The 24,273-nt window shown below is 37.6% G+C and overlaps 3 protein-coding genes across 4 annotated transcripts; 1 reads left to right on the forward strand and 2 right to left on the reverse strand.

Annotated features, from left to right (window-relative positions):
• On the forward strand, positions 4,258-6,461 carry LOC109230755 (B-box zinc finger protein 23-like). Its single transcript, XM_019396167.1, has 2 exons — positions 4,258-5,394; positions 6,198-6,461. Exons 1-2 carry the CDS (start codon positions 4,861-4,863, stop codon positions 6,318-6,320), a joined length of 657 nt encoding a protein of 218 aa, XP_019251712.1. The 5' UTR covers positions 4,258-4,860; the 3' UTR covers positions 6,321-6,461.
• LOC109230756 (universal stress protein PHOS34-like) lies at positions 10,336-14,010 on the reverse strand. Of its 2 annotated transcripts, none has more exons than XM_019396169.1 (3): positions 13,131-14,010; positions 12,465-12,553; positions 10,336-10,719 (listed from the first exon to the last, which is right to left on the reverse strand). In XM_019396169.1, exons 1-2 carry the CDS (start codon positions 13,846-13,848, stop codon positions 12,510-12,512), a joined length of 762 nt encoding a protein of 253 aa, XP_019251714.1. In that variant the 5' UTR covers positions 13,849-14,010; the 3' UTR covers positions 10,336-10,719; positions 12,465-12,509. The 2 variants fall into 2 exon arrangements, with proteins under 2 accessions (XP_019251714.1, XP_019251713.1); XM_019396168.1 differs by having other exon boundaries at positions 12,465-12,556.
• LOC109231443 lies at positions 15,450-16,350 on the reverse strand. Its single transcript, XM_019397107.1, has 2 exons — positions 15,946-16,350; positions 15,450-15,806 (listed from the first exon to the last, which is right to left on the reverse strand). The coding sequence occupies exons 1-2, from the start codon at positions 16,348-16,350 to the stop codon at positions 15,450-15,452; spliced, it is 762 nt and encodes a 253-aa protein (XP_019252652.1).

Raw genomic sequence — 24,273 nt, forward strand, 5'->3', positions numbered from 1 at the left:
TAAAAAAGATTATTATTCCCTGTCATGTGATAACTTTTCCTCTTAATTGTTATGATTTCATTCAACAATTTGAAAATTTGTATTAATTGATTTGATCTTTTTACAATGATAAATCGATTCAAATCAAATTACGAACACTCTCAATCCAATAGGTAGAATTATTCATATTTTTTAACAGTTGTTTCCGTATGACCTATAGGTAGAGGCTGATCCAGGATTTGAAGGGAATGGCTTCGGAATTTTATTCCCTCTAAGTTACTAAGTTCTAAATTAATAATTTTTACATATTCAATAAAATTTTAAAGACAAATATAAAATTTGGACCAAAGCTACTGGGTTCGGTTGAACCCGCGTCCGAAGCTCTAGTTGCGCTCCTACCTATAGGTTACGGGTTTGAGCTATGAAAATAACCATTAATACTTAGTTCGATTAGGCTGTCTACATCACATCCTTTAGAATATAACTCTTCTCCAAATCCTATGTGAATACGAAATATTATGTATCGGGCTGCCCTTCATTCATATTTTCTTGTGGCTCTAAAGGCCCCATGCTAGTTGAAATTGGAACTAGGTATTGGTATCCTTCATATCATATATAGAACATGCACTCCTCTTTTCTCCTTGGTCTTGATGCAAAGAACCTCCTATCCACAATTTCCTCCACCCTCTTGTTTTCTCAACCATAAATTAAAAAATTAAAAAATTAAAAATTAAAACATTCTCTCTCACACAGTCACACATTGATGCCAAAGTCAAGATTTGTCCATGTAACCAATATCGGACTCTTGGGGAAGGAGAATCATATTCTTTTGATGCCACATCAGACATGTTCACGTGGTATTTCTCCACGTAAGCATTTCAATCAACAAAAACCTTGTCCACCATATGATTATTTTTTTCCCTCATCCCATCACACTATGTTCTTTCAATAATTTTATCTTTATGGTGTAGTCCACGCTTTTGGTATAGATAGGGGCGGAGTCACAGTGTTTGTTGCGGATTCTATTAAATTTTATAATTTTTATTTAAATTTTGTATTTATATTAAAAAATCTCATGGATATGTAAAAAATTATTAATTTAAAACATAGTAACTTAAAAGTATTATAATTCTGAACTTATAATGTTTAAATCCTAACTCCATCTCTCTCTGGGTATAGAATGGGTGGGTTGAGCTCTTTTCTAAATTAAAAAATTATTTTGAAATAAACTTTAGGATATATTGTATGGGCAGTTTGAGTTGGTGCAGATGTACCAAAAAAAAAAAAAGGCAAATTTATAGCCTAGACTAGATGAGAGGCACGTGAACCCGGGGCAGATTTATAGGAAAATTTATGAGATACGTAAATTCATGATCTCTCCGTCAAAGTAAATATCTTATTTATGTATTTTTAAAAATTAATCTAATATTATTTGTTGGCACCGACAAGGTGGGTTGCTCTGATAGTAAGCACTCTTCACTTCCAACCAAGAGGTTGTGAGTTCGAGTCACCCCAAGAGCAAGGTAAGGAGTTCCTGGAGGGAAGGATGTCGGGGATCTATTGGAAACAGCCTCTCTACCCTAGGGTAGGGGTAAGGTCTGCGTACACATTAGCCTCCCCCAGACCCCACTAGTAGGATTATACTGGGTGGTTGTTGTTGTTGTTGTATTTTTTGTTGGCACATACGCTCCATAAATACTAAATGGTGCACTTGATTGAATACCGATGTATTTACATAAAGAAACAAGGATCAATTCTACTTAATAAGAGTACTATTTTTTTCTCCTTTCTTTGATGGTACACCCATGTTTTAGAAATCATATATTCGCCTCCGCGTAAACCCGTGGTCTCACTGCTAAATTAAGAATTCTGTACATGAGGTTTTCTAGAATCGATCTAATAGCATGTGCGAGCTCTCGTGGTCCAAAAATACTTAATAGGGCACTTGATTGAATATCGAGTTATTTACTTACGGGAACAAATTCATTTTCCTGGAGTTTAATGAAAAATGACTTATAGTCAGAATAAATTATAGATATTTGTATGATTTTATATCAGTTCATCAAAAAAATAAAAAAAATAAAAAATTAAATTATTTTTTAAAAAGAAAAAGTATGCATAAATATAAAATGCAATATCACTTCAAACAACCTACTTAAAACTATGAATTTTCCCTTTGTTAAAACCTTTATCAAAGTTATTCAAGATAAGATAGAACAAGTGGATTAGGCTAAATTATTTTGACACCCTTATCCAACTTCTTTTTCTTTTTCTCCTTATCTAAGACATTAATAATTATCATCATAGGAAAGACCCATACTCCAAAAATGACAGATAATCAAAAATTGAAGGCCAAGGAACGCACGTGGGTTTCACATGGCTTAATCTCTTTTGTGGACTAAAATTAGCCATGTAAGCAAAAACACATAGAATCTAATTTCCTTGGTCATTATAACACGTTGTTCCCTATGCTATTCGAAGCCACTTGCATAAAGAAAAATATCCTTTTTAATTTTCTTTAATTAAAAGTTTCGAATTTAAATTCAGGTATAAAGTTGTTTATGTTAGGGAACATTTTTACTCGAATATAAAGAGCCCGTTTGGACATAAATTTTTTTTTCTTTTTACCAAAAGAAATTCACTTTTTTTCGAAATCAGCACTTGTTCATAAAATTTCTAATTTTCACTTGAAGATACATTTTGAAAATTTTCGAAAACTTGAAAAACTTCAAAAAGTTGTTTTTCAAAATTTTCACTCAAAACAATCCAAATTGAATTTTATGTCCAAACACAACTCTAAATTTCAAATACCATTTTCACTTGAAAATTCTTTTCATCATTTTTTAAAATTTTACAATTCTTGTGTCCAAACGCCTACTAAGACTTTTTAAATTTGGATTTGAAAGTGGCAGAGACATCACTATCGAATAAGAATTTGAGCTGCTAGTTTAGGAATCGACCTCACACAAGTGCACTAAGGAGTAGTTTGGTACGATGGATAAGCAAAATAATCCGGAGATAAAAATTTAGTATCGCCTTATCCCTTATTTGGTTACTAATCCTAGGATAAATTATTACAGGATTAAAAATAGTATCGGGATAATTTATACCTGCCAGAGGGTAGAATAGTAATTCCAAAATAAATTATACTAGAATAAAAGAATAAAAAATAATACGATATATCGATAATCAATAAAAAATAATACCAGAATAACTAATTTCAGAATTAGTTAATCGAAGGTTCTAGACTTTTTTGCCTCATGAGTTGGACTCAAGTTGTTTAGTAAAGAAAGAAGGTAAACTATAGATATTCCTAATACGTATCCATACAAATCTTTTGTGCGGCTTAAGAAGGAAGAAATGAATATTATTATCATCTTATTGTTTCTTGTCCCTTGTCTTTTGACAATTAATATTTTAATTTTACCATCATTTCCTCTTAAGGCATTCAACCTTTACAACTCAAGCAATACCAAAATTAGTGATTTGCACAAAGTACAATATTAATGGCTCAAGCACAAGAGTTTAACATAAAATATTTGAACTTGTTTGTTGCCAACGTGTTGCACTAATATTCATTTGTATTAAATTATGAACATACTAATCTACCAAATTAACATTTTAAAAAAAGTTAGTAATTTATATATATATATATATTGAGAGTATAAATAATTTTTACACTATCAGTATATTTTACTCCCTTTATCTCACATTATGTGAAGGTATTCGACTGGACACATAGTTTAAGAAATAAATGAAGACTCTTGAAATTTATGGTCTAAAATGAGCTATAGATATGTGTGTGAATATAAATTATCTTATTTAGGATAAAGTGAATATTTTAAAGTTAAATTGTTACTACTAAATAAAGAAAGGTATCATTCTCTTTTGTACTGATCAAAAAGGAAAGAGTATCATATAAATTAGAAGAAATGGAATAACTTATAGTAACAAATAACATATCGAATTTCCAAGTTATTATCCTATACTTATTATTGATGAGTACTATCTCTTTTAGATAATCTGATAGTATTATATTATTAATATATAAGAGTAAATTAAAGAAATTATATGTACTAAATATTTATACCAAATCAATAAAAAATATATACATATTTGCATATAAGTTAAATGCAACTTGATTGTTTAATATTTTCAGTAGGCAGCTACCTTGCTAGAAGTGTAATAGCCATAGAAATATATACAATAAAAAAAAGTGGGGGACCCACCCCCAAATATGGGAGACACAATTCTTTCCAATTCTATAAGATTACCAATTGCAAACTTTCCAATTCCTATTTTCAGCTTTGTCCATCCAAATTCCATAACTTTAAACCCCTCAAACATTATTAAAAACCCAAAATCACTCAACCACCAATTCCTCCTATTTTCTTGATGTTTTTTTTTAAAAAAAAAAAATAAGGCATAGTTGTTATTGTTCTATTTTCTTCGAAACTCAAATCACTCAATCCCCAATTACTTCTATTTTCTTGAAGCTCTTGTAATTTTGAAAAAATTCATTCCACTTGTTTCAGATTGAGGCGTAGTTATTATTGTTCCATTTTCTTGAAAACCTAAATCACTTAACCCCCAATTACTTCTATTTTTTGAATTTTTGAAAAGATCCACCTTCGCTTGTTTGAGACTGAGACGTAGTTTTATTGTTCCATTTTCTTGAATACTCAAATCACTCAACCCCCAATTACTTCTATTTTTTTAAAAGATCGACCTCCCCTTGTTGACGTAGTTATTATTGTTCCATTTTTCTTGAAAACTCAAATTACTCAACAAGCTCCTAATTTTCTTGAAAAGAAGGACGACAACTTGTTTGGGACTGAATCGTAATTATTGTTGTCCTATTTTCTAGAAGAAAAAATAGATATGAACAAGAAGAATTGTGAGTTGTGTGAGAAAAACAAGGCAAAAATGTATTGTGAATCAGATCAAGCAAGTCTATGTTGGGATTGTGATACAAAAGTTCATTGTGCTAATTTTCTTGTAGCTAAACATTCAAGAAATCTCCTTTGTAATTCATGTCAATCACTAACTCCTTGGTCAGCTTCTGGTCCAAAACTTTCACCTACATTTTCCCTCTGCAATTCTTGTCTTGAAAATACCTCGGCTGCTGCCGCCGTTCATTTGCAGAACCAAAATGATGAACGAGTTGAAGAAAATTATGAAACAGAAACTGATGAAGATGAAGAATATGAAAGTGAGAGTGATTTTGATGATGAATATGGTGATGATAATGAAGATACTGAGAATCAAGTTGTTCCTTTGTCGTCTTCTCCGTCAATTTCTTCTTCTTCTACCGGCAGTTATGGAGATTTATCTGCCGGAGACGGCGGTGACACGGCGGCTGTTTCTTCTCCGTGGAAGAAGCGATTAAGGGAAAGTGATGGCCTCCATTCAGAGGTAGGTGATATATTCCCTTAATTCAGAATTTACATTTGACGTGTTCAATATTTTAAGTTCTTACTATGAGTTTCGAATATAATACTTGTTAAAAATTTTATTTTGTTTTAACATAGTGCTATTTGCTATATTTATATTGTACTATATCAATTATATGGTTATATGGTTGGAGTCGTGGAAATAGTCTCTTGCAGAAATTCAGGGTAAGACTTCATGCAGTAGACTCTTGTGATCCGATCCTTTCTCGGACCCCGCGCATAGCGAAAGCTTATTGCACCGGCTACCCTTTTATAATGAAGCCAAGTAGAGTCAAAATTTTAAAAAAGTAAATACACTAAGAGGGGGTTCAATACATATATAAAATACAAAAATAGTTTACCTATCAAAACAGTGTAATTTTTAAGTGACATTTAAACCCCTTGGAGCTATGTGGTTCTGCCACTGTGTGTCTAGATTATTGGGTTCAGCTGGACCAATAAATAATTCAATCCATCTGGTTAAATCTTGAATTGATAACGGAATCAGAATTTTAACTTAATAGGTTTAACCTTTAAAGTTTTCAGCATTGAACTCAGTGCACTTTTGAAATTATGAGTTCAGAAAAGATTTTGTTTTTCTGATTTTTAAATATATAACTATGTTTTCTTTCAAAAAGAATATTAAGTTCAATTAAATTGATGGCTCAAAAGCTACATCTGTCGTTGATCGGCATCTACATACGTTCGACTGTGCATTCGTAATTTATATACTGGATCCGCCTCTTTACAATTTTAGGACTAATATGTACTCCACTAATTATGCAGGATGAAGAGGCTTGCTCCTCGGATTTGAACTACAACAATTTATTGGAAGATAATAAGGGGACATCTTCTTCAATTGGATTCTTGAGACCACTAAAATTGCTTCGGACAAATGTATTGTCTTAAGATTTCAACAAAATATGGATTCTCATTAGCAGGGTTGAGAGCTAGGAATTTGAGTTTATGGTTTTGGATTAATTTATTTATTACGTTTAAGTTGGATTTCTTGATTAAAAATATTTTCAGTTCCTGATTTTGCCTTACAGATTAGGACTGCTGACCGGATTCAAAAATTTGGAACATCAATTCTTAATTATAAATTAATTATAATAAATTAATATAATTTGATATAAATATTAAATGCGACTAAGCTAATGTGCATTAGAAAAGAACAAAATATTAATTTGCTGAGGAAAAAAGCTAGGAATAATTTCACACTTTGGCTTCTGCCACATGTCGTTCAGCGGCTGGTGTCAGCAATGCGGCTAAGGGTGCTCTATTATGTGCATATTAATAAATATGAGGTGCTTATACATACATATACACATATAGATTACATGTATATTGGCATATCAATAAATATTGTGCGTTTTGAATCAAGCTGTCACGATTTTCTCAATATCTCACGTCATTAAGAGTATCCCTACACCTTATCATCATAACCACTTAGGTTGCCATCTAGGGTCGTGGTCGGCGGCAACTTTCAAATTATAGTCTCATTCTTCTCTTCCCTTGATTCGCGATCCTTGTAGCTGAATTAATCCCCCATATGTCGGGACCTGAACCATGATGGTGCTCTTCTACAGCTTCTTCTATATAAGCTCTATAACTTCTAGAACTGAAAAAGAAGCTTTTCCGAGCCCGTGTTGATTTAGTTTGCTTGCAAGTCAACTACTCAGCGAGGACAGCTATATCACAGTCTCAAACAAGTTGAAGTTGATTATATAACACCTCACTAATCGTGCTTCTTCATTTAAAATTTTCATCTCAAACTAATATTACACAAAATAGAAAATAAAATAAAAAGTAGTCAGTAATAGAAATTATATATATTTCTTACTGAAATATATAAATTTAAATATGAGGCATAGTAGGACCACTATTTCCAAGTGCAGGGGGATGGCCTTAAAGTTCAATAAATCAAAGTTGTGGTTATCATTTACCCAGGAAAGTGCAGCAGCCCCTCTGCCCTATATTCTTGCACTACACTTTTTTTCTTTTATTTTTTTTCTTCTAATTAAAATACTTTACTTTTTTTGTATATTGATTCTTCTATATATAACTTAATTCTAATTTAAAGACTTAATAACATCTCTGATGGTTTTTAGTTATTTCTAATCTCAGAGTAAAAGTTAGATTGTTTTCATTTAGTTTGCAACTTTTTATAGATTTGATTTAAAATATATATAAAATAATGCTCTTTTTCTTTTAAGTCAGTCCCAAAACAAATGACACAATTTTATATTTAATAATATTTTAAATTTAAATTTTTTCTTTTATCCTTAATATTCTCTCTGTTAAAAAAAGATAGGCACTATTACTATTTGAGAAGTCTACGAGGTTATTCTTTGACCATTTTTTTCTTAAATATTTTGAATTATGAATTATTATGACTTATAATATTTTTATGTAGTTTTCGAACATGTAAATTTGATTTTCAAAAACTTAAAGAATCAATATCCAAATTCGCAGTCAATGTAAAGTACATTTACCCTCGTATTCCGAACTATGCCAATCCTTTGAGACGGAGGGAGTAAGATGATTTTTAGCCACACAAATTTTTATGATTTGTTTTAGATTATAACTTTCATAAATCTTCTTTTATATCTTAAATTTTGTGCTCAGTCAAATACCTTCACATAAATTGGGACAAATTGAGAAATACGTTACTAAATAAAAATTAATCAGGTCAATGTCGCAAATTAATCGATAGCTGAGGATCTATCAGAAACAGTCTCTCTATCGCGGATAAAATAGGGAAAAGGTCTACATGCACCCTACCCTCCTCAAACCCCACCTATAAAGTTATACTGAGTATATTGTTGTTATCGAATCCTCGTAAATTGAATTAAGCCACATACAAATTGAGAGGAGGTGGTAGTAGATATTGCTCCCTCCATTTTTAATTGTATGTGAAGTTTCAACTTTTTTTTGGAATCTTTCTTCCTTCCCTAGTTGGATGGAGTAGTTAACTATAGCTGGTACTGATAATCAGCTAAGGAGTACTTGGACCACTCTTTTTCAAGTGCAGAGGGATGGCCTTCAGGTTCAACAAATCAAAAGTTGTGGTTATTATTTACTTGGGAAAGTGCAGCCCCTCTGCTCTGCATTCTTGCACTTTTCTTGTTTTTTACAATACTTTCCTTTTCGTATCTTAATGGAGTATTAAATTGGAGTAAATTCTTTTTAAAAAAAGAAAATATGGTGTTTGAAATAGCTTAACACACCCCGTCTATCCCACAGGTTACTTGCTATCTCCACCAAGCATAGGTACTGAATAACTCCACCGCACTAAGACTTTTTTTTTGTTTATCACCCGGTGTCCGGTACACCTATTGGGACCCGACTATATCCAGATTCGCGCCGAGTAGGACCTCATTCGGGAAAAACGCTCTCTATTAAGGTTTTTTTCATACCCAAGGCTCCAAATCGAGACCTCTTGTTAAGGGAAGAGTGTTTACCTGAAAAATGATATTAACAATTATATTTGATTTTGTGGTTCTAAAAATATGTGATTTATTTCAATACTAGTTGTTTGGCAATAGATGCTAAGTGTAAGTAAAGAGAATAAGATATGCAAACCAATGTTGTCGCAAGACTGGGCCTCGAGCTGGCTGTAACAGGGGGCATCAAGGTCTAGTTAGGGCAGTTAGCAATGAACAATTGATGAAGAAACAATGATATCGAAGGCATCGAAGATAGCCTTTTGCGGTTAAAAATGGGCAATAAATGAAGAACAATAAATGAACAAGCAATAAATCTGTAGAGTGATTGTTAAGCACGTTTAGGGAAGAAAAGCAGAGAATGTTCTATTGTATTCAATAAACATTCTTTTTACAAAATGACAAGGGTCCCCTTTATATAGGAGAGGGGAATCCCAACATAGTACATGTCTAATAATGACGAGAAAATGCTATTGGTACAACTGTATAATGGCTTAGTACGAATTTGTACTATTTCTCGCAAACTCTGTCAGTTCTAATCACGTGCCCTCGGGAATTTTCCTACCTTTCCATGACGGTCGTCGATTTATACTGCCTCGAGGTACGCTGTGATGAGTCTTCGATATACCCTCTCGAGGCGAGTGCTTCGGGGACAAGCCTTAGAGTGTGCTTCAAGCCCATCGAGGCCGGGCTTGAAACGCCATAAAAGCCTTAAAATCGGTCTTCCCTGATTTTGACCGTATACAAAGAACAGACCCATTTTTCATGGTACCCACTAAGACTTGTGCAAATAGAAAAAATCACCTAATATTTTTTGTCCTTAATCTTCAAGATTTGCTTTAAGTTCATCGAGTACTCGGCGATACCCTTGAATAAAGGGAAGTACATTTTAGTGAAACAAGTCAAAGGTTGTATTATCTATATTTAGCTTCTTTTTTAAATTGTATGTCTATTTGTAACATGTCAATTTTGAGTCTCTATCACTTACAAATCGCGCTAAGGACTTCATCCAGTTATGTTAGCCTCTTGTATCTGAATAAAGCAAGCATCAAATCACTCATTCTTGTATATAACATTCCCAACAAACAAAAGATAAAACACATCGACATCTCACAAGCCAAAGATATTCAACTTATCCTTATATGACTCAAGACTGTGATTGTCAAATGGCAAATTTATGCCTATCTTCTGGTGAAACAAGTCCATTTTCAGGAAAGCCTTTTTGTCATCCTCTTTGTTACCATCTCTAAGGGCAAGATATGCATTGCCTTCATAAACCACGAAAAGGGAACACTAGTAGCAACTGTTCTAGGCAACATCCAAGTGCAGCTATGATCTAGAGATATTAACCCATCGCAGCCGAAGAAACACAACAATAAAGGGCAGTGGTTTAGGATAAGGGAAAAGGCAGAAAACGTGAAATTGATGACTAAAATGATTTCTCATCCATGCTTATTAGTATTTGCTTGTCATCATAGTAGATAAAAGTATAAGTGGGACTACCATAAGACTATATCAATACGAACAAGAAATTTTTAATGCATATCTAACTAAGCTTGAGGACGTGCTAATAACAGGAACATAGAAATTAAGTCTTAAAAGTTAAAGTAGTTTAGATTTCACAAGAAAGTCATTAATGAGAAAAAGGCACACATTAAGTGAAACCGTACGAAGACGACAACCTCAAGAGAAGATGACAAGATCATCTAGCCAACTGTGACAAGGTGAAGATGAGAGAGAGGAGCAACCACAATTCAGTTACAGAAGATGACTCCAGATATAACAAAAGACCAAGTGGTTCTCACAAGTCGCTCAAATTTTGTGCAGCAAAAGGAATGTTCACCGCAACTTCCGCTCGGAATCTGTCACCAAAGAAACAGGTATATAAACGTCTTAGCAAACAAAAAGAAAACTATCAGTAATCATACAGTCAATAGACAACAGAATTGGTGATGAAAAAGCTTCAAACGTTATTCTGCACATCAGAGCGCAAATATCAATTGCATAAAAAATATAAGGGCATACAAGAACTTGGTTCGACTGGTTTGCAACTCTCTGCATGGCAATCTGCACAGACCAAACCCATGTCCTCAATCCTAAGCAGGATGTTACACTTACCGGGAAAATCAATGTCAAAGAACGTTTCTAAACAGTCGAGCTAAGCGAACGCATCTTTGTCTCTAAATGTTAAAATATGGATATAATAGTGACTCTAAGTTGTATGTACATGTTAAAGTAGGTGAAAAAATTTTCTTGTTGTTATAATGAAGGGAGGCACAAATGCCTCTTTGTCACTTATGTTTCAAAGTTCAATTTTTATGTTTCGGTAGTCATAAATGTTTTTAGGAAAAGTTCACTGAAAGAAAAACTTCTATTGTTACCGATCAAAAAAAGATTCTATTTTTTCTCTGAAACACAAGGTATGCAATTCTGTTTTCAGGAAGGCAAAAGGAGGTTATCCAATATTCTGAAAAAACTGTCATTTTCTAATTAAACCATGAAGAGACTCTATAACCAACAATGGTTTTAGCAATCATCAATTAACAGACTATTAAACAATTTGGATGCATATTGCTCGGGACCTCTAATTTATAGATGTAACGGATAATGCATGAACCTCCTACAAGATCAGAACAAATGGCATGAAAATTGTCAAAAGGTGATTTTTCTTCAGGGAAGAAAAGAAGCTCCTCATTCTTGCAAAGAATATTATCAGTGGACCAATCACTGAAAATACCAGACAGAAAAAGATGTTGCATCCTTCCCACTAGTATTCTCCTCCCAACATCTTTTGCAATGTGTCCTCAAATAAAGAACAGTGGATAGAAATGATTCATCTATGTAATCTTTAGTGAAATGACAAAGTTGATTTGACATCACCCACAACTCTACAAATTCAAATATAGTGGCCATGCAAACAAGTGTCTGCTTTCATAAACATTAAACCTCCAATCCATACGGCAAAATCAAGCTTAGGCCAAGACTACAATAAGGTCTAAAGTTCAAATATTGGAAAGTCAAATCAAATTGACTCTAGAATAAACCGTAGTTTCCTTTATCAAAGTTGTTATTTCAACATCACACACCTGCTTTATTTTTCCCCTGCTTTCACAACCAAAGACAGTTATCACAAAATTAAATCTTCCTAAAATCTGTTATGGAATTCATGTTTACAATTGTCATCTATTAACCCAAGGAAGAACTAGGCTTAGAGGTAAAAAGTGCGGAGCACACAAGCCAGTCCTAACAAATCTTTTCATTAAAATGTTAAGCTCAAAAGCAGCCTGTAGCGGTGCCAAATTAACTTACATACACTAAGTTTTCTTTTTAACAAGGAAGAAACAATAATCTGAATTCATCTTATCAAAAGTCCTCTCACAAACTTCATTAGCGAGTCAAAACTTAACAAGAACCCTATTGATCTCATACAGCAGGAGATAGCTCGCACAGTGAATCACGCCATAAGTTCTACTCTAAGCAATACAAGTACAATTTGTAAGTTATGTGAGCAACAAAAGTACAAAGTTTCATAATTTAAAGTAAGTAATTTAAAATGAAAGAAGAGAAGTGATATTCACTGTGAAAATAAAAGTAACAAGCAATGTACCTTTCGCTTATTGCCTCTTCAAAGGACTTCTTAAACAACCTTAAGTCAATTATCCTTTTTCGAGCCTTTTCCTATGGCTGGTTGCGATCCTGCTTCATGGAGTTAGACAATTTAAAACAGAGTAGCCTCAAGATTCAGCACACATGAGTGAGCATTGCAATAATAAGTTTATTGAGGATTCTTTTGTCCAAGTTCTCGTTTCAAGATTAGGCATTTGTTTGAGTTAATCCAAAACAATGCTCACATTTCGTTACCTTTAAAGCCCGTGTTCTTACATATTGTTGCCAAAGTAGTAGTTATAAAAATTTACAGGTTTCTCACACTTTGCGTGACAAAATCATATGCATACACTGTAAAAGGCATTGCATTAATGCAGCTATTTTGGGGAATAATCCACCCAGTTTTACTCTCTATCATTTTATTTGCTATAAAACATCACCAAGTGTCACAATTGGCAGCGGTATACAAAATTAAATTTTACAATATTAAATATGAAAGATCTTTCATTTCAACGAGGAAACGCACAAACTGATAACCAGTAGCAGAAGTTGCATAAATTTACATCAACACAAAACCTCTTTCATGCAAAGATTTGAAACTAACTGAAAGCCTATTAGTATAAGGATCTACGAACCAACAGTTACAACAGTTTTTTTCGCAACTTACCTTGGCGATCATCAGAAGCATCATGATACTCGGTTTCCTCCTCATTTTCTTTTGCCGCAGACGCCACAGAAACTACCGGCTGACGAGCAGCATTTCCACCATCCTTCTCATCAGGATACCTCACAACTACAACAGGACAAACACAATGCCTAACACAGTAATCACTAACACTTCCAAGCCTCCCATCATTTCCTCTCTTCGTTGCCCCAAATCCTCGACTACCCATAATAACTGCACTCAATCCTAGCCTCTCAACCTCAAGACAAAGCCTCTCTTTCATATCATGATCTTTCACAATATGAATTTTGTACGGAATTTGTGCATCAACAAGCGGCTGGGCCAAAGCAGAAGATTTAGTGGCAGTAAAATTATCAAAATCATCTTCAAGCTTCCGGTGAGACTCTTCGTTATCGGGATCGATAATGGAGAGATCAACAGAACCCCAATCAGCACCGTAGAGGACGGAGGTAGGGCGAACGTGAAGAAGGATAACGGCGTCACCGGGACGGAGGTAGTGGTGGACGGCCCATTTAACGGCGAAGGCGGATTCGTCACTGAGATCAACGGCGATTCCAATTTTGCGTTGTGCCCCGGCGGTGGGGGTCTCTGTGGCGGATGGAGTGGTAGGTGGTGGAAAACGCGGTGATGAACATTTCACCTTGATGTTCGCGAGGTTTGGGATATCGGAATCCGCCGTGTGCGGTGGTTGTTTCTGCATTTCAAAGCTAGGGCTAGGGTTTTAAATCTCAATTGAGTTAACCTTTTTTTTTTCTGGTTTCGTTGACCGCTTTGTGCTAGTGTCTCCCTTTGATGATGGTGATAAGTGTAAAAAAAAATTAAAAAAAAAAAGAGAGAGAGAAGACACACACTTTTTTGTTTTTTGACGGCTTGTAATCGTTTTTTACTCCTAGCAGAGATGGCAAAATGGTTAAAAGAAAATAGTTATACACTCATATTATCCATTAAAAAATAGGTTGGATAATGAAACATTTAAAAACGGGTCAGAATACGGATAAAGAACCATATTATCCACTTAGAAAATAGTTAACCAAATGGATAACTAATGTGTTACATTTGTAAAGCCTCAAATTGGAGTTCCTCGAGTTTGGAAGACTGGGAATTCTCTCATAAGTGATCATATTTAAGAAGCCATGGATAATATTGATATCCATATTATCCGCCGGATAAATTTATTTTTATCCGTCTCAAATACGGGTCGGGTCGGATAATTTATCCGTTTTTTAAATTACCCGTTTTGACCCGCTCATATCCGAACCTACCCGCATGTTTGCCATCCCTACCGCCTAGTAACCAATATTTATTGTTTCACTATGATTTTCAAATTTATTTTATGATGTTTTGGAGCTATGTAATATGAATTTATGATTAATATTCACTTTTTCGTTCGTATTAGTACATAGTGATTTTGTAAAAAAATTGCCAGACTCTGATTTGTCTGAAAAATCGTAGGTCTATAGGAAACAACCTTAAGACCAATATTCATTGTTTCGCCATGATTTTTGGGTTCATTTTATAACGTTTCGTGGTCATGCAATACTAATTTAGGATTACATCTAGTTTTTCTTTTTTGGTAATTAAACTTATCATTAATCACCAAACGAAAATGTTACAAAGCATAGCTTAGCTACTCCCAGCTAGCTAGTTCTCGTGGAAATTACAGGGAAAGACTATACTATCACAAATCACTAAGCCATATTTCTATCAGTAGACTAGGTCTAGAAACACAATTGTTGTACTAATTTCTTTACAGTGCCAGTTGCTCTAAAGTTGCACATGCAGGCTAACTCCCTTGCCAAGCTAGTGTAATCTCTGAATGTCTCTTGAAATATTCGATGGTTCCTTTCCTTCCATAGGGCAATGCGTATATTCAACATATATCATCTTGAGGAGTTTTGCTGATATTGTCTTCCCTTTGTCATGATGACAGATGAACTGGAGATGCTCATCCCATGTAGAGCTTATATTATTCTGTAGTTGTGCCCATTGAATCAGTCTACTCTATAGACTTTTAGCATAGCCACATTCAGCAAATAAGTGGTTTCTTGTCTCCAAACTGGATTGACATAGCACACAAGTATCATTTAAAGTAAGTCCCCATTTCTTAAGTCTGTCCACAGTAAGTATCTCCCTTGACATTTCTTATAGCCTTAGGTCTAGCAGCATTTCGACACAATAGTCTCCTCCAGCTAGTTTTAGGTAAGGTTGGTATCAGTTGAAGATAGATCTTTGATGACACTTTTCTTATCATCTAAAGGTTTGTGTAGTTGATTGATAACCTCCTTGCTTCCAATAACTTCCTCACCATCCAGCTAGCATTCTTTGGGATAGGCATGGTTTTTGTACACTGTTCTTTGATGTAGAAATCATGAATCCATTTAATCCACAGTTTGTCTTGCTTGTGAGATAGATCCCAGAATGTTTTGGCAATAGCAACAGCATTCCATATCTGTAGGTTGTTAAGTTGAGACCACCAACTGTCTTGGGTAGACAAACTTTATCCCGGGCAATGAGGGCTCTCTTTGTAATTTCATTTCCACCTGACCATATGTAGCTTCTACAATAGGCTTCGATCACTTTAATCACTTTGACTGGTAGGGGGAAATTTGAGCCCAGTAGGATTGGATTCCAAACAGTACAGTCTGTATTAGTTGTACCCTTCCAGCATAAGATAATTTTTTTTTTGCAGTCCACGAAGTTATCCTTGCCACAATTTTGGTGATGAGTGGTTGCCATTTTATCATAGTCAGCTTTTTTGTATCCAATGGCACCCCTAAATACTTAAAGGGCAGCTGACCTTGAGAGTATCCCAGTGTCTGGTAGATTGCTTCTCTAACCTTGCTCTCCATCCCCCACAGTATATGGCACTCTTTGCCAAGTTTGCTTGTAGTCCAGAAGTTGTTGAGAATATTGTGAAGCACTCATGTAGTCTTTGTACTAAAGATGTGTCACCTCTGGCAAAAAGGAGCGGGTCATCAGCATAGCTCAGATGAGTGATGTGTAGCTTACCACATCTTGGATGGTATATGAATATGTTATCATGTTGCAGTTCATTGAGAAGTCTACTCAGGTATTCCATGGAAATAGCAAATAGGAAAAGAGATATTGGATCTCCTTGTCTTAGGCCTTTAGCAGCATTAAATGGTTCCACAGATTCCCCATTAAGCAGGATGGTATAATTAACTATTCTTACACAAGTCATTAGCCAACTTATAAACTTGTCTAGGAAAGCCAATCATTCTAGAACTTGTTCCAGATACACCCATTCCATAGAGTCATATGCCTTTTGTAAGTCAACTTTGACCATACACCGAGGGGAGATGTGTTTCCTGCTATACGATTTAACCAACTCATGTACTAGGATTATGTTATCAGCAATCCTTCTCCCAGGGATGAACCCTGCTTGTGCCTGTGAGATAATGTAGCTCATGATCTTTTGTAATCTCCCAGTAAGAACTTTTGCAATCAACTTGTACAACATGGTGCAACAAGCTATAGGCCTATAATCCTTCATAGTATTGAGGTTTGCAATCTTTGGCAGCAGGGTTAGTGTGGTGCAGTTAATAGCTTTATATATATCCCATGCGGTAAAGAACTCTTTGACAGCATCATATACCTCATTTTTTATTGTGATGACCCAAAAGGGTCATCTTCTGTTTTAGAATTCGATTCCGTGTTTCGAGGCCTTAAAAACCACATTTTATCTCTCCTCAATTTGCTGCGCAGTCCGGGCGTGTATACGGAAAGCCCTTATGTGAAAAATTTACGAAATGGTGATCTTTGGCCTAAAAAGTTAATTTTGTTGACTTCGGTCAATATTTTGGGTAAACGGACCCGGACCCGTATTTCGACAGTAGTAAAATATGGGACCTGGGCGTATGCAAGGAATCGAATTCCGAGGTCCCTAGCCCGAGAAATGAATTTTTGAAGAAAATTGATAAGACTGAAAATGTAACAATTTAAAAGATTTGATCTTGTTGGTATCGGGCCCGTATTTTAGTTTCGGAGCTCGGTATAGGTCTGTTACGATATTTAAACCTTATCTGTGAAATTTGGTGAAAAACGGAATTGATTTGATGTGATTCGGACCTTCTATGGTTGAGAAAATAGAAGTTTTGCAACTATCTTGAAAATTTCATGCAATTTGGTGCTAAATTCATAGTTCTAGGTGTTATTTGGCAATTTGATCGCATGAGAAAGTTCGTATGATGTTTTAAGACTTGTGTGCATGTTTGGTTTGGAGCCCTGAGGGCTCGGGTCAGTTTTGGATAGGCTACGGAGTGATTTTGGAACTTAGAAATTTGCTGGTGTAACTGGTGTCTGTAGCAGGCCTCTGATCTCGAAATTGCGAGATCAGGTTTCGCGAATGCGAACAAAGCAGGCATGGCAATTGCGAGGTATTTATCGCAATTGCGAAGAAGGCCTGGTCCAGTAGAGTTCGCAAATGCGAACAATTCTTCGCAATTGCGAAGGGAGTCTGGGAAGGGGTATGATCGCAAATGCAATTTTCTACTCGCACTTGCGAGGAACAGCATTCGCAAATGCGACACTCTCTTCACATTTGCGAAGGCAGCAGGACTGTGAAGGGCTTCGCATTTGCGATGGCTCCTTTGCAGTTGCAAGCTTCGCAATTGCGAAGCTCAGGTCGCAATTGCGACATCTGCAGCTGAGTAAAAGGGTCTTAGACGGGATTTTTCATTGATTCTCCCATTTTTCAAAACCTAAACTTCAAGAGGCGATTTTCCTAGGGCAAGTTCATCCCCAAATCATAGGTAAATGATTCTTAACTCATTTCTTTCAATCTATTTCATCTTTTTACAAAATTTCATCCTAGAATCTAGGGTTTTTCATGGTGGAATTGGGTGTTTTTGGGTAGAACTTAGGAATTTCGAAATTTGGGGATTTAGACCTCAAATTGAGGTCAGATTCCAAAACCAATTGTATATCCAGGCTCGGGGGTGAATGCGTAATCGGGTTTTGGTCCAAATTTCGGGTTTTGACCAAGCGGGTACGGGTCGGTTTTTGACTTTTGGGGGAAAATGTTGGGGAATTTATAATTATGCATTAGAATTGATTTCTTCAGCGTTAATTGATGTTATTAAGTTGATTATGGCTAGATACGAGTGGATTGGAGGTGGAATCGAGAGGTAAAGCGGTAATTGAGATTTGAAATACCCGTTGGCTTGAGGTAAGTGTTTGGTCTAACCTTGACTCGTGGATTAGGGATCCCCGACTTAATTGCTATGTGAAATTCCATGTGTGTGGCGTATAGGTGTGGTGACAAGTACCTATGTGCCACCAAGTTGTTTGTTTAGCCTGTTCCCTTCCCCGCTTCCTAATATATTGCTTTCCTATCCTAACTGCTACTTGCTTATTGACGTTTTCATGTCTAATTGCTTCTTGTTAAATGTTGTTTTCTCTATTGACGTTATTAATTGTTCCATAGTTTTATTACATCACACTGTTGGTTTACGTTGGTTTATTGGTGCTTCATGGTACACTCTGGTTGGTCTCGCTGTGTAGTATTAACTGATGAAGTTTCATAATTGTAGTGATCTTCCGTTGTTTTGGTTTGAGGTATAAATGTTGTGGAGGATTTGAGTTAACTTGTGAAATACTTGTTCTTATTTTGTGATTGGTACTGACGTGGTGGGATCGGGTTGCACGTCGCAACAGGAGGAATAATGGTGAAACGTGATTGTCCGGTGGGTCGGGTTGCGCGACGCAACAAGGAGTAATAAGGATGGACAGGTGGGATCGAGTTGCACACCGCAACAGGAGGAATAAGGGTGATATATTAAGGAGTAATAAGGGTGGACTGGTGGGATCGGGTTGCATGCCGCAACAAGGAGTAATAAGGGTAAATGTTCTTTTTGTTATTGATTATATAGTGGGATCGGGATTCGCGCCGCATCATTAGTTATTTATGTATTCTTCTTCTACTGAGATTCATTATTGTGGTGCTGAAATTCTCTTATGGATTGGTTATAGCTGAGTATTGGTAGAAAGACTGGGTTCCGTATTTATTTAATGCAAGTTGCTATCCTATTTCATTCAGCAGTTTCTTTTTGCCTTATTATAAATTGTTGCAGGATATATTGTTTATGCCTCGCCGTAGCCTTGTCACTACTTCATCGAGGTTAGGCTCAACACTTACCAGTACATGGAGTCGATTGTACTGATACTGCACTCTGCACTTTCTGTGTAGATTTCGGAGCTGGTAGTGGCTGATTGAGAGGTCGGTTGCTGATACTTCAGTCAGGAGACCCAAGGTAGTCCTGCAGGCGTCCGCAGGCCCTGGCGTCCCCTCCTACATTCTATATTTTTGTTTTATTTACTTTCGAGACAGATGTATTCTTTTCTTTCAGACCAGTATTTGTAGTAATCTGTAGAAAGTTCGTGAGTTGTGACACCAATTTCTGGGTGGTAACTGTTTTGGTTTTTCTGTTAATAGTATAAAGATGACCAGTTAATTGTGTACTTCCGCTTTTAATTCTGTTGATTTAGCTTTGTTTAGTTTTAATTAGAACAAGTAAAGGAAAAAGGTGAACAATTCTCTAACGTTGGCTTGCCTAGCGAGTGCGATTTTAGGCGCCATCACGGTCCCGACGGTGGGAAATTCGGGTCGTGATAAGTTGGTATCAGAGCACTAGGTTGCCTAGGTCTCGCAATTCACGGACAAGCTTGGTAGAGTCTGAGGGATCGGTACGGAGACGTCTGTGCTTATCCCCTAGAGGCTATAGAGTTAGGAACAATTTCACTTCTGTTCATCTCTATCGTGCCGTTCGGTCTCTTAATGCTAATTGAACACTCTACTCTGTTCTTTCGCAGATGGCAAGAACACGTACCGGTTCATCAGCTGATCAGCAGCCCGAGCCCCTAGTGGCAGCTCCTACGAGGGGCAGAGGACGAGGCCGAGGCCGTGCTAGAGGCCGAGGCCGTGTTAGAAGCCGAGGCAGGGGTAGGGCACAACCTAGAGCTCGAGCAGTAGCACTAGCGGCGGAGCGTCAATATAGTTCGATAAGGAGACTCCGGCCCAGATCGTTCCAGCGAGGCCAGCTCAGGTTCCGGAGGGGTTCATCGCTACCCCGATACTTCAGGATGCTTTGGTCCATCTAGTGGGCCTTATGGAGAGTGTTGCTTAGGCCGGCATACTTCCTGTAGCACCAGCCGTCTCTCGGGCTGGGGGAGGAGCACAGACTTCCGCTACTCACACCCGGAGCAGATGGCTCCCCAGTTTCAAACTCCAGCAGCTCAGCCAGTTGGGGTAGTCCCGTCGGGTGTTGTAGCACAGGCCGACGCTGGGTCAGCTATGTCTTCTGAAGCCTTGTGGATATTGGCCAGGTTTACCAAGCTTTTCACTACTACCTATGGCGGTACGTCTTCAGAGGATCCCCAAGATTATTTCGACAGTTGTCACGAGGTGTTGCAGAATATGGGGATAATAGAGACCAATGGGGTCGACTTTGCTACTTTTCATCTGTCAGGTTCCACCAAGAAAAGGTGGAGAGGTTATTGTTTGGCCAGACTAGCTGGGTCGCTATCTCTCACTTGGGACCAGTTCTCTCAGCTATTCTTGGAGAAGTATCTTCCTATTACTCAGAGAGAGGACTATCGGAGGCAGTTTGAGCGCCTTCAGCAGGGTTCTATGACCGTCACCCAGTATGAGACCAGATTTGTTGATTTGGCTCGTCATGCTCTTCTTATACTTCCCATCGAGAGAGAGAGAGAGAGGGGGTGAAGAGGTTTATTGAGGGACTTTCTCAGCCTATCAGATTGCATATGGCTAAGGAGACAGGGAGTGAGATTTCCTTCCAGGATGCAGCCAATGTGGCCAGACGACTTGAGATGGTTTTAGCTCAGGGGAGTGGTCAGGGGTCTGACAAGAGACCTCATCACTCCGGGGGATTCAGTGGGGCCTCATCTGGAGGTCGAGGTACTTTTGGTAGAGGCCATCATCCCAGGCCATTTCATTCAGCACTTCAGACATCCCATGGAGCTTCAGGGGGTCGTGGTCCTTATGTACCTCTTTCTAGGCAGCCAGCTTATAGTGCACCGCAGCTCCCATCAAAGCACCTCCTCTTTAGAGTAATTATCATGGTTAGTCGGCCCGTCAGGGTCAGTCTCAGTTTCCCCAACCACAGTATTCAGATGGATGTTTTGAGTGTGGTGAGTACGGGCATGTCCGGAGGACCTGTCCGAGATTAGGAGTGTTCAGTCGCAGCAGCAGAGTTCTCGTGCCATGATTCCGGCACCGCCTGCCCAGCCAGTTAGAGGTAGGGGTCAGGGAGCCAGAGGTAGGGGTTAGCCTGCTAGAGGTGGAGGTCAGGCCGTTAGAGATGGAGGCCAGGCCGCTAGAGGTGGAGGCCAGCCAGCACGAGGTCGTCCCAGGGATATGGTTCAGGGTGGTGGGGCCCAGCCCCGATGTTATGCTTTCCCAGCCAGGCCTGAGGATGAGTCCTCCAATGCAGTTATCACAGGTACTATTTTGGTTTGTAGTAAAGATGCTTCAGTTCTATTTGATCCAGGGTCTACATACTCCTATATGTCATCTTATTTTGCTTCATATTTGGTTGTGCCCCATGATTCTTTGAGTGCTCCCGTGTATGTGTCCACACCAGTAGGGGATTCTATTGTTGTAAATCATGTCTATCACTCGTGTGTGGTTATTATTGGGGGTCTTGAGACTAGTGTAGATCTCCTACTTCTTGATATGGTAGATTTCGATGTCATCTTGGGAATGGATTGGCTGTCACCTTATCATGCTATATTGGACTATCACGCCAAGACCGTGACCTTAGCATTGTCGGGGTTGCCTCGATTAGAGTGTAGAGGGACTCCTGGTCATTCTACCAGCAGGGTTATTTCTTATATGAAGGCTCATCGTATGGTCGAGAAGGGGTGTTTGGCTTACTTGGCTTATGTTCGTGATTCTAGTGCAGAGGTTCCTCGCATGGATTCTGTACTAGTGGTTCGGGAGTTCCCAGAGGTTTTTCCTGCATACCTGCCGGGGATGCCACCCGGCAGGGATATAGACTTTTGCATTGATTTGGCTTCGGGCACTCAGCCCATTTCTATTCCGTCGTACCGCATGGCCCCGCCAGAGTAGAAAGAATTGAAGGAGCAGTTGCAAGATTTGCTTGATAAGGGCTTTATTAGACCTAGTATCTCGCCCTGGGGTGTGCCGGTGTTGTTTGTTAAGAAGAAGGATGGATCGATGAGGATGTGCATAGATTATCGGCAGTTGAACAAAGTCACCATCAAGAACAAGTATCCATTGCCGAGGATTGATGACTTATTTGATCAGCTTTAGAGTATCAAGGTGTTTTCGAAGATTGATTTGAGATCTGGCTACCATCAGTTGAGGATTCTATGGACTATTATTTTTTTTATTTTTTTTCAAATAATAATAATAATAATATAGTCACTTTGTCAGTTTTATCTCTTTTAACCAGTTTTGCCCTTGCATCCGGTCTTTTTGTCGAAATAGCCTTGAAACCTTCCTTAGAAATGCGAAATGGGAGGCCGGTTTATTTTTATTTTTATTTTTTTACGTTCACTTGGTTTTACAAAAAAAGATAAATAGTCTTTTTGAGCCTTTTACTTCTTTATTTCATGACTATATTACTAATTTAACCATTTTTTTTAGTCCCACAATTTGGTTTTTATTTTTTATTTTTATAGAGTCAAACCCGAGAAATTAGAATTTTTGTGTCAATAGTATATTTGATTAAAACCTAACCCCGTGTATGGATAAACAAGTAAACCATGAGTGGGGAAAGAGGTAAGTCTGAAAAGAGGCCCAGATCAGAAGGGATATCGAATTTTCTTATTGTTGATCAGATACCACAATTATTATGGGATTGGTGGAGAGATTTTAAGGAAATTGAGCGAAACCAGATAAAGAAGTACTTGGAACATTTGGTTCACATGATGATGATCAAGCCTATGAGGGATGTGATTGAAGCTTTGATTCTGCACTGGGATCCTGAAAATAATGTGTTCCATTTTACCGACTGTGAAATGACTCTGACCTTGGAGGAAATCACCCATTTCCAGGGGTGGGGCCGCAATCTTTGCCGCCAAAGGCCCATAGTACCAAAAAATGTGAATGAGGGTAAGTTTCTGAAGCTCTTGAACATAAATTACGGACAATATGAAGGTGTAGGAGGCAAGTGGGTTAAGTTAGGATTTCTGTTTCACTTGTATGGCCTAGAAAGCAATTTCGAGAGGAATGTTGGAAAATTGAAATCAAAGGATAATAAAGAAACATGGAAGGTTAAAAGAAGGTTTGCGTTTATGGTTGATTTTTTGGGGCGTGTAGTTTTCCCGGAAAGGGAAGGACGCATTGACACTCGCTTGGCAGGTGTAGTTGGGGCTCTGACCTCAAAAGGGGATGATTATACTTTGGTCCCTATGATTCTTTCTTGCATTTTTCGTGCCTTAACTAGATGTAAATTGGGCGCATGAAACTTTGATGGCTGCAACATTCTGTTACAGATATGGTTTTTGGAGCATTTTTATCGTCATCCTCCGATCACTAATTTTAGAGGTAGGGGTTAGCCCGCTAGAGGTGGAGGTCAGGCCGTTAGAGGTGGAGGCCAGGCCGGTAGAGGTGGAGGCCAGCCAGCAGGAGGTCGTCCTAGGGATATGGTTCAGGGTGGTGGGGCCCAGCCCCGATGTTATGCTTTCCCAACCAGGCCTGAGGCTGAGTCCTCCAATGCAGTTATCACAGGTACTATTTTGGTTTGTAATGAAGATGCTTCAGTTCTATTTGATCCAGGATCTACATACTCCTATATGTCATCTTATTTTGCTTCATATTTGGCTGTGCCTCGTGATTCTTTGAGTGCTCCCGTGTATGTGTCCACACCAGTAGGGGATTCTACTGTTGTAAATCGTGTCTATCACTCGTGTGTGGTTATTATTGGGGGTCTTGAGACTAGTGTAGATCTTCTACTTCTCGATATGGTGGATTTCGATGTCATCTTGGGAATGGATTGGCTGTCACCTTATCATGCTATATTAGACTATCACGCCAAGACCGTGACCTTAGCATTATCGGGGTTGCCTCGACTAGAGTGGAGAGGGACTCCTGGTCATTCTACCAGCAGGGTTACTTCTT

Source organism: Nicotiana attenuata, chromosome 8 (genome assembly GCF_001879085.1).
Source record: "Nicotiana attenuata strain UT chromosome 8, NIATTr2, whole genome shotgun sequence".
NCBI lineage: Eukaryota > Viridiplantae > Streptophyta > Magnoliopsida > Solanales > Solanaceae > Nicotiana > Nicotiana attenuata.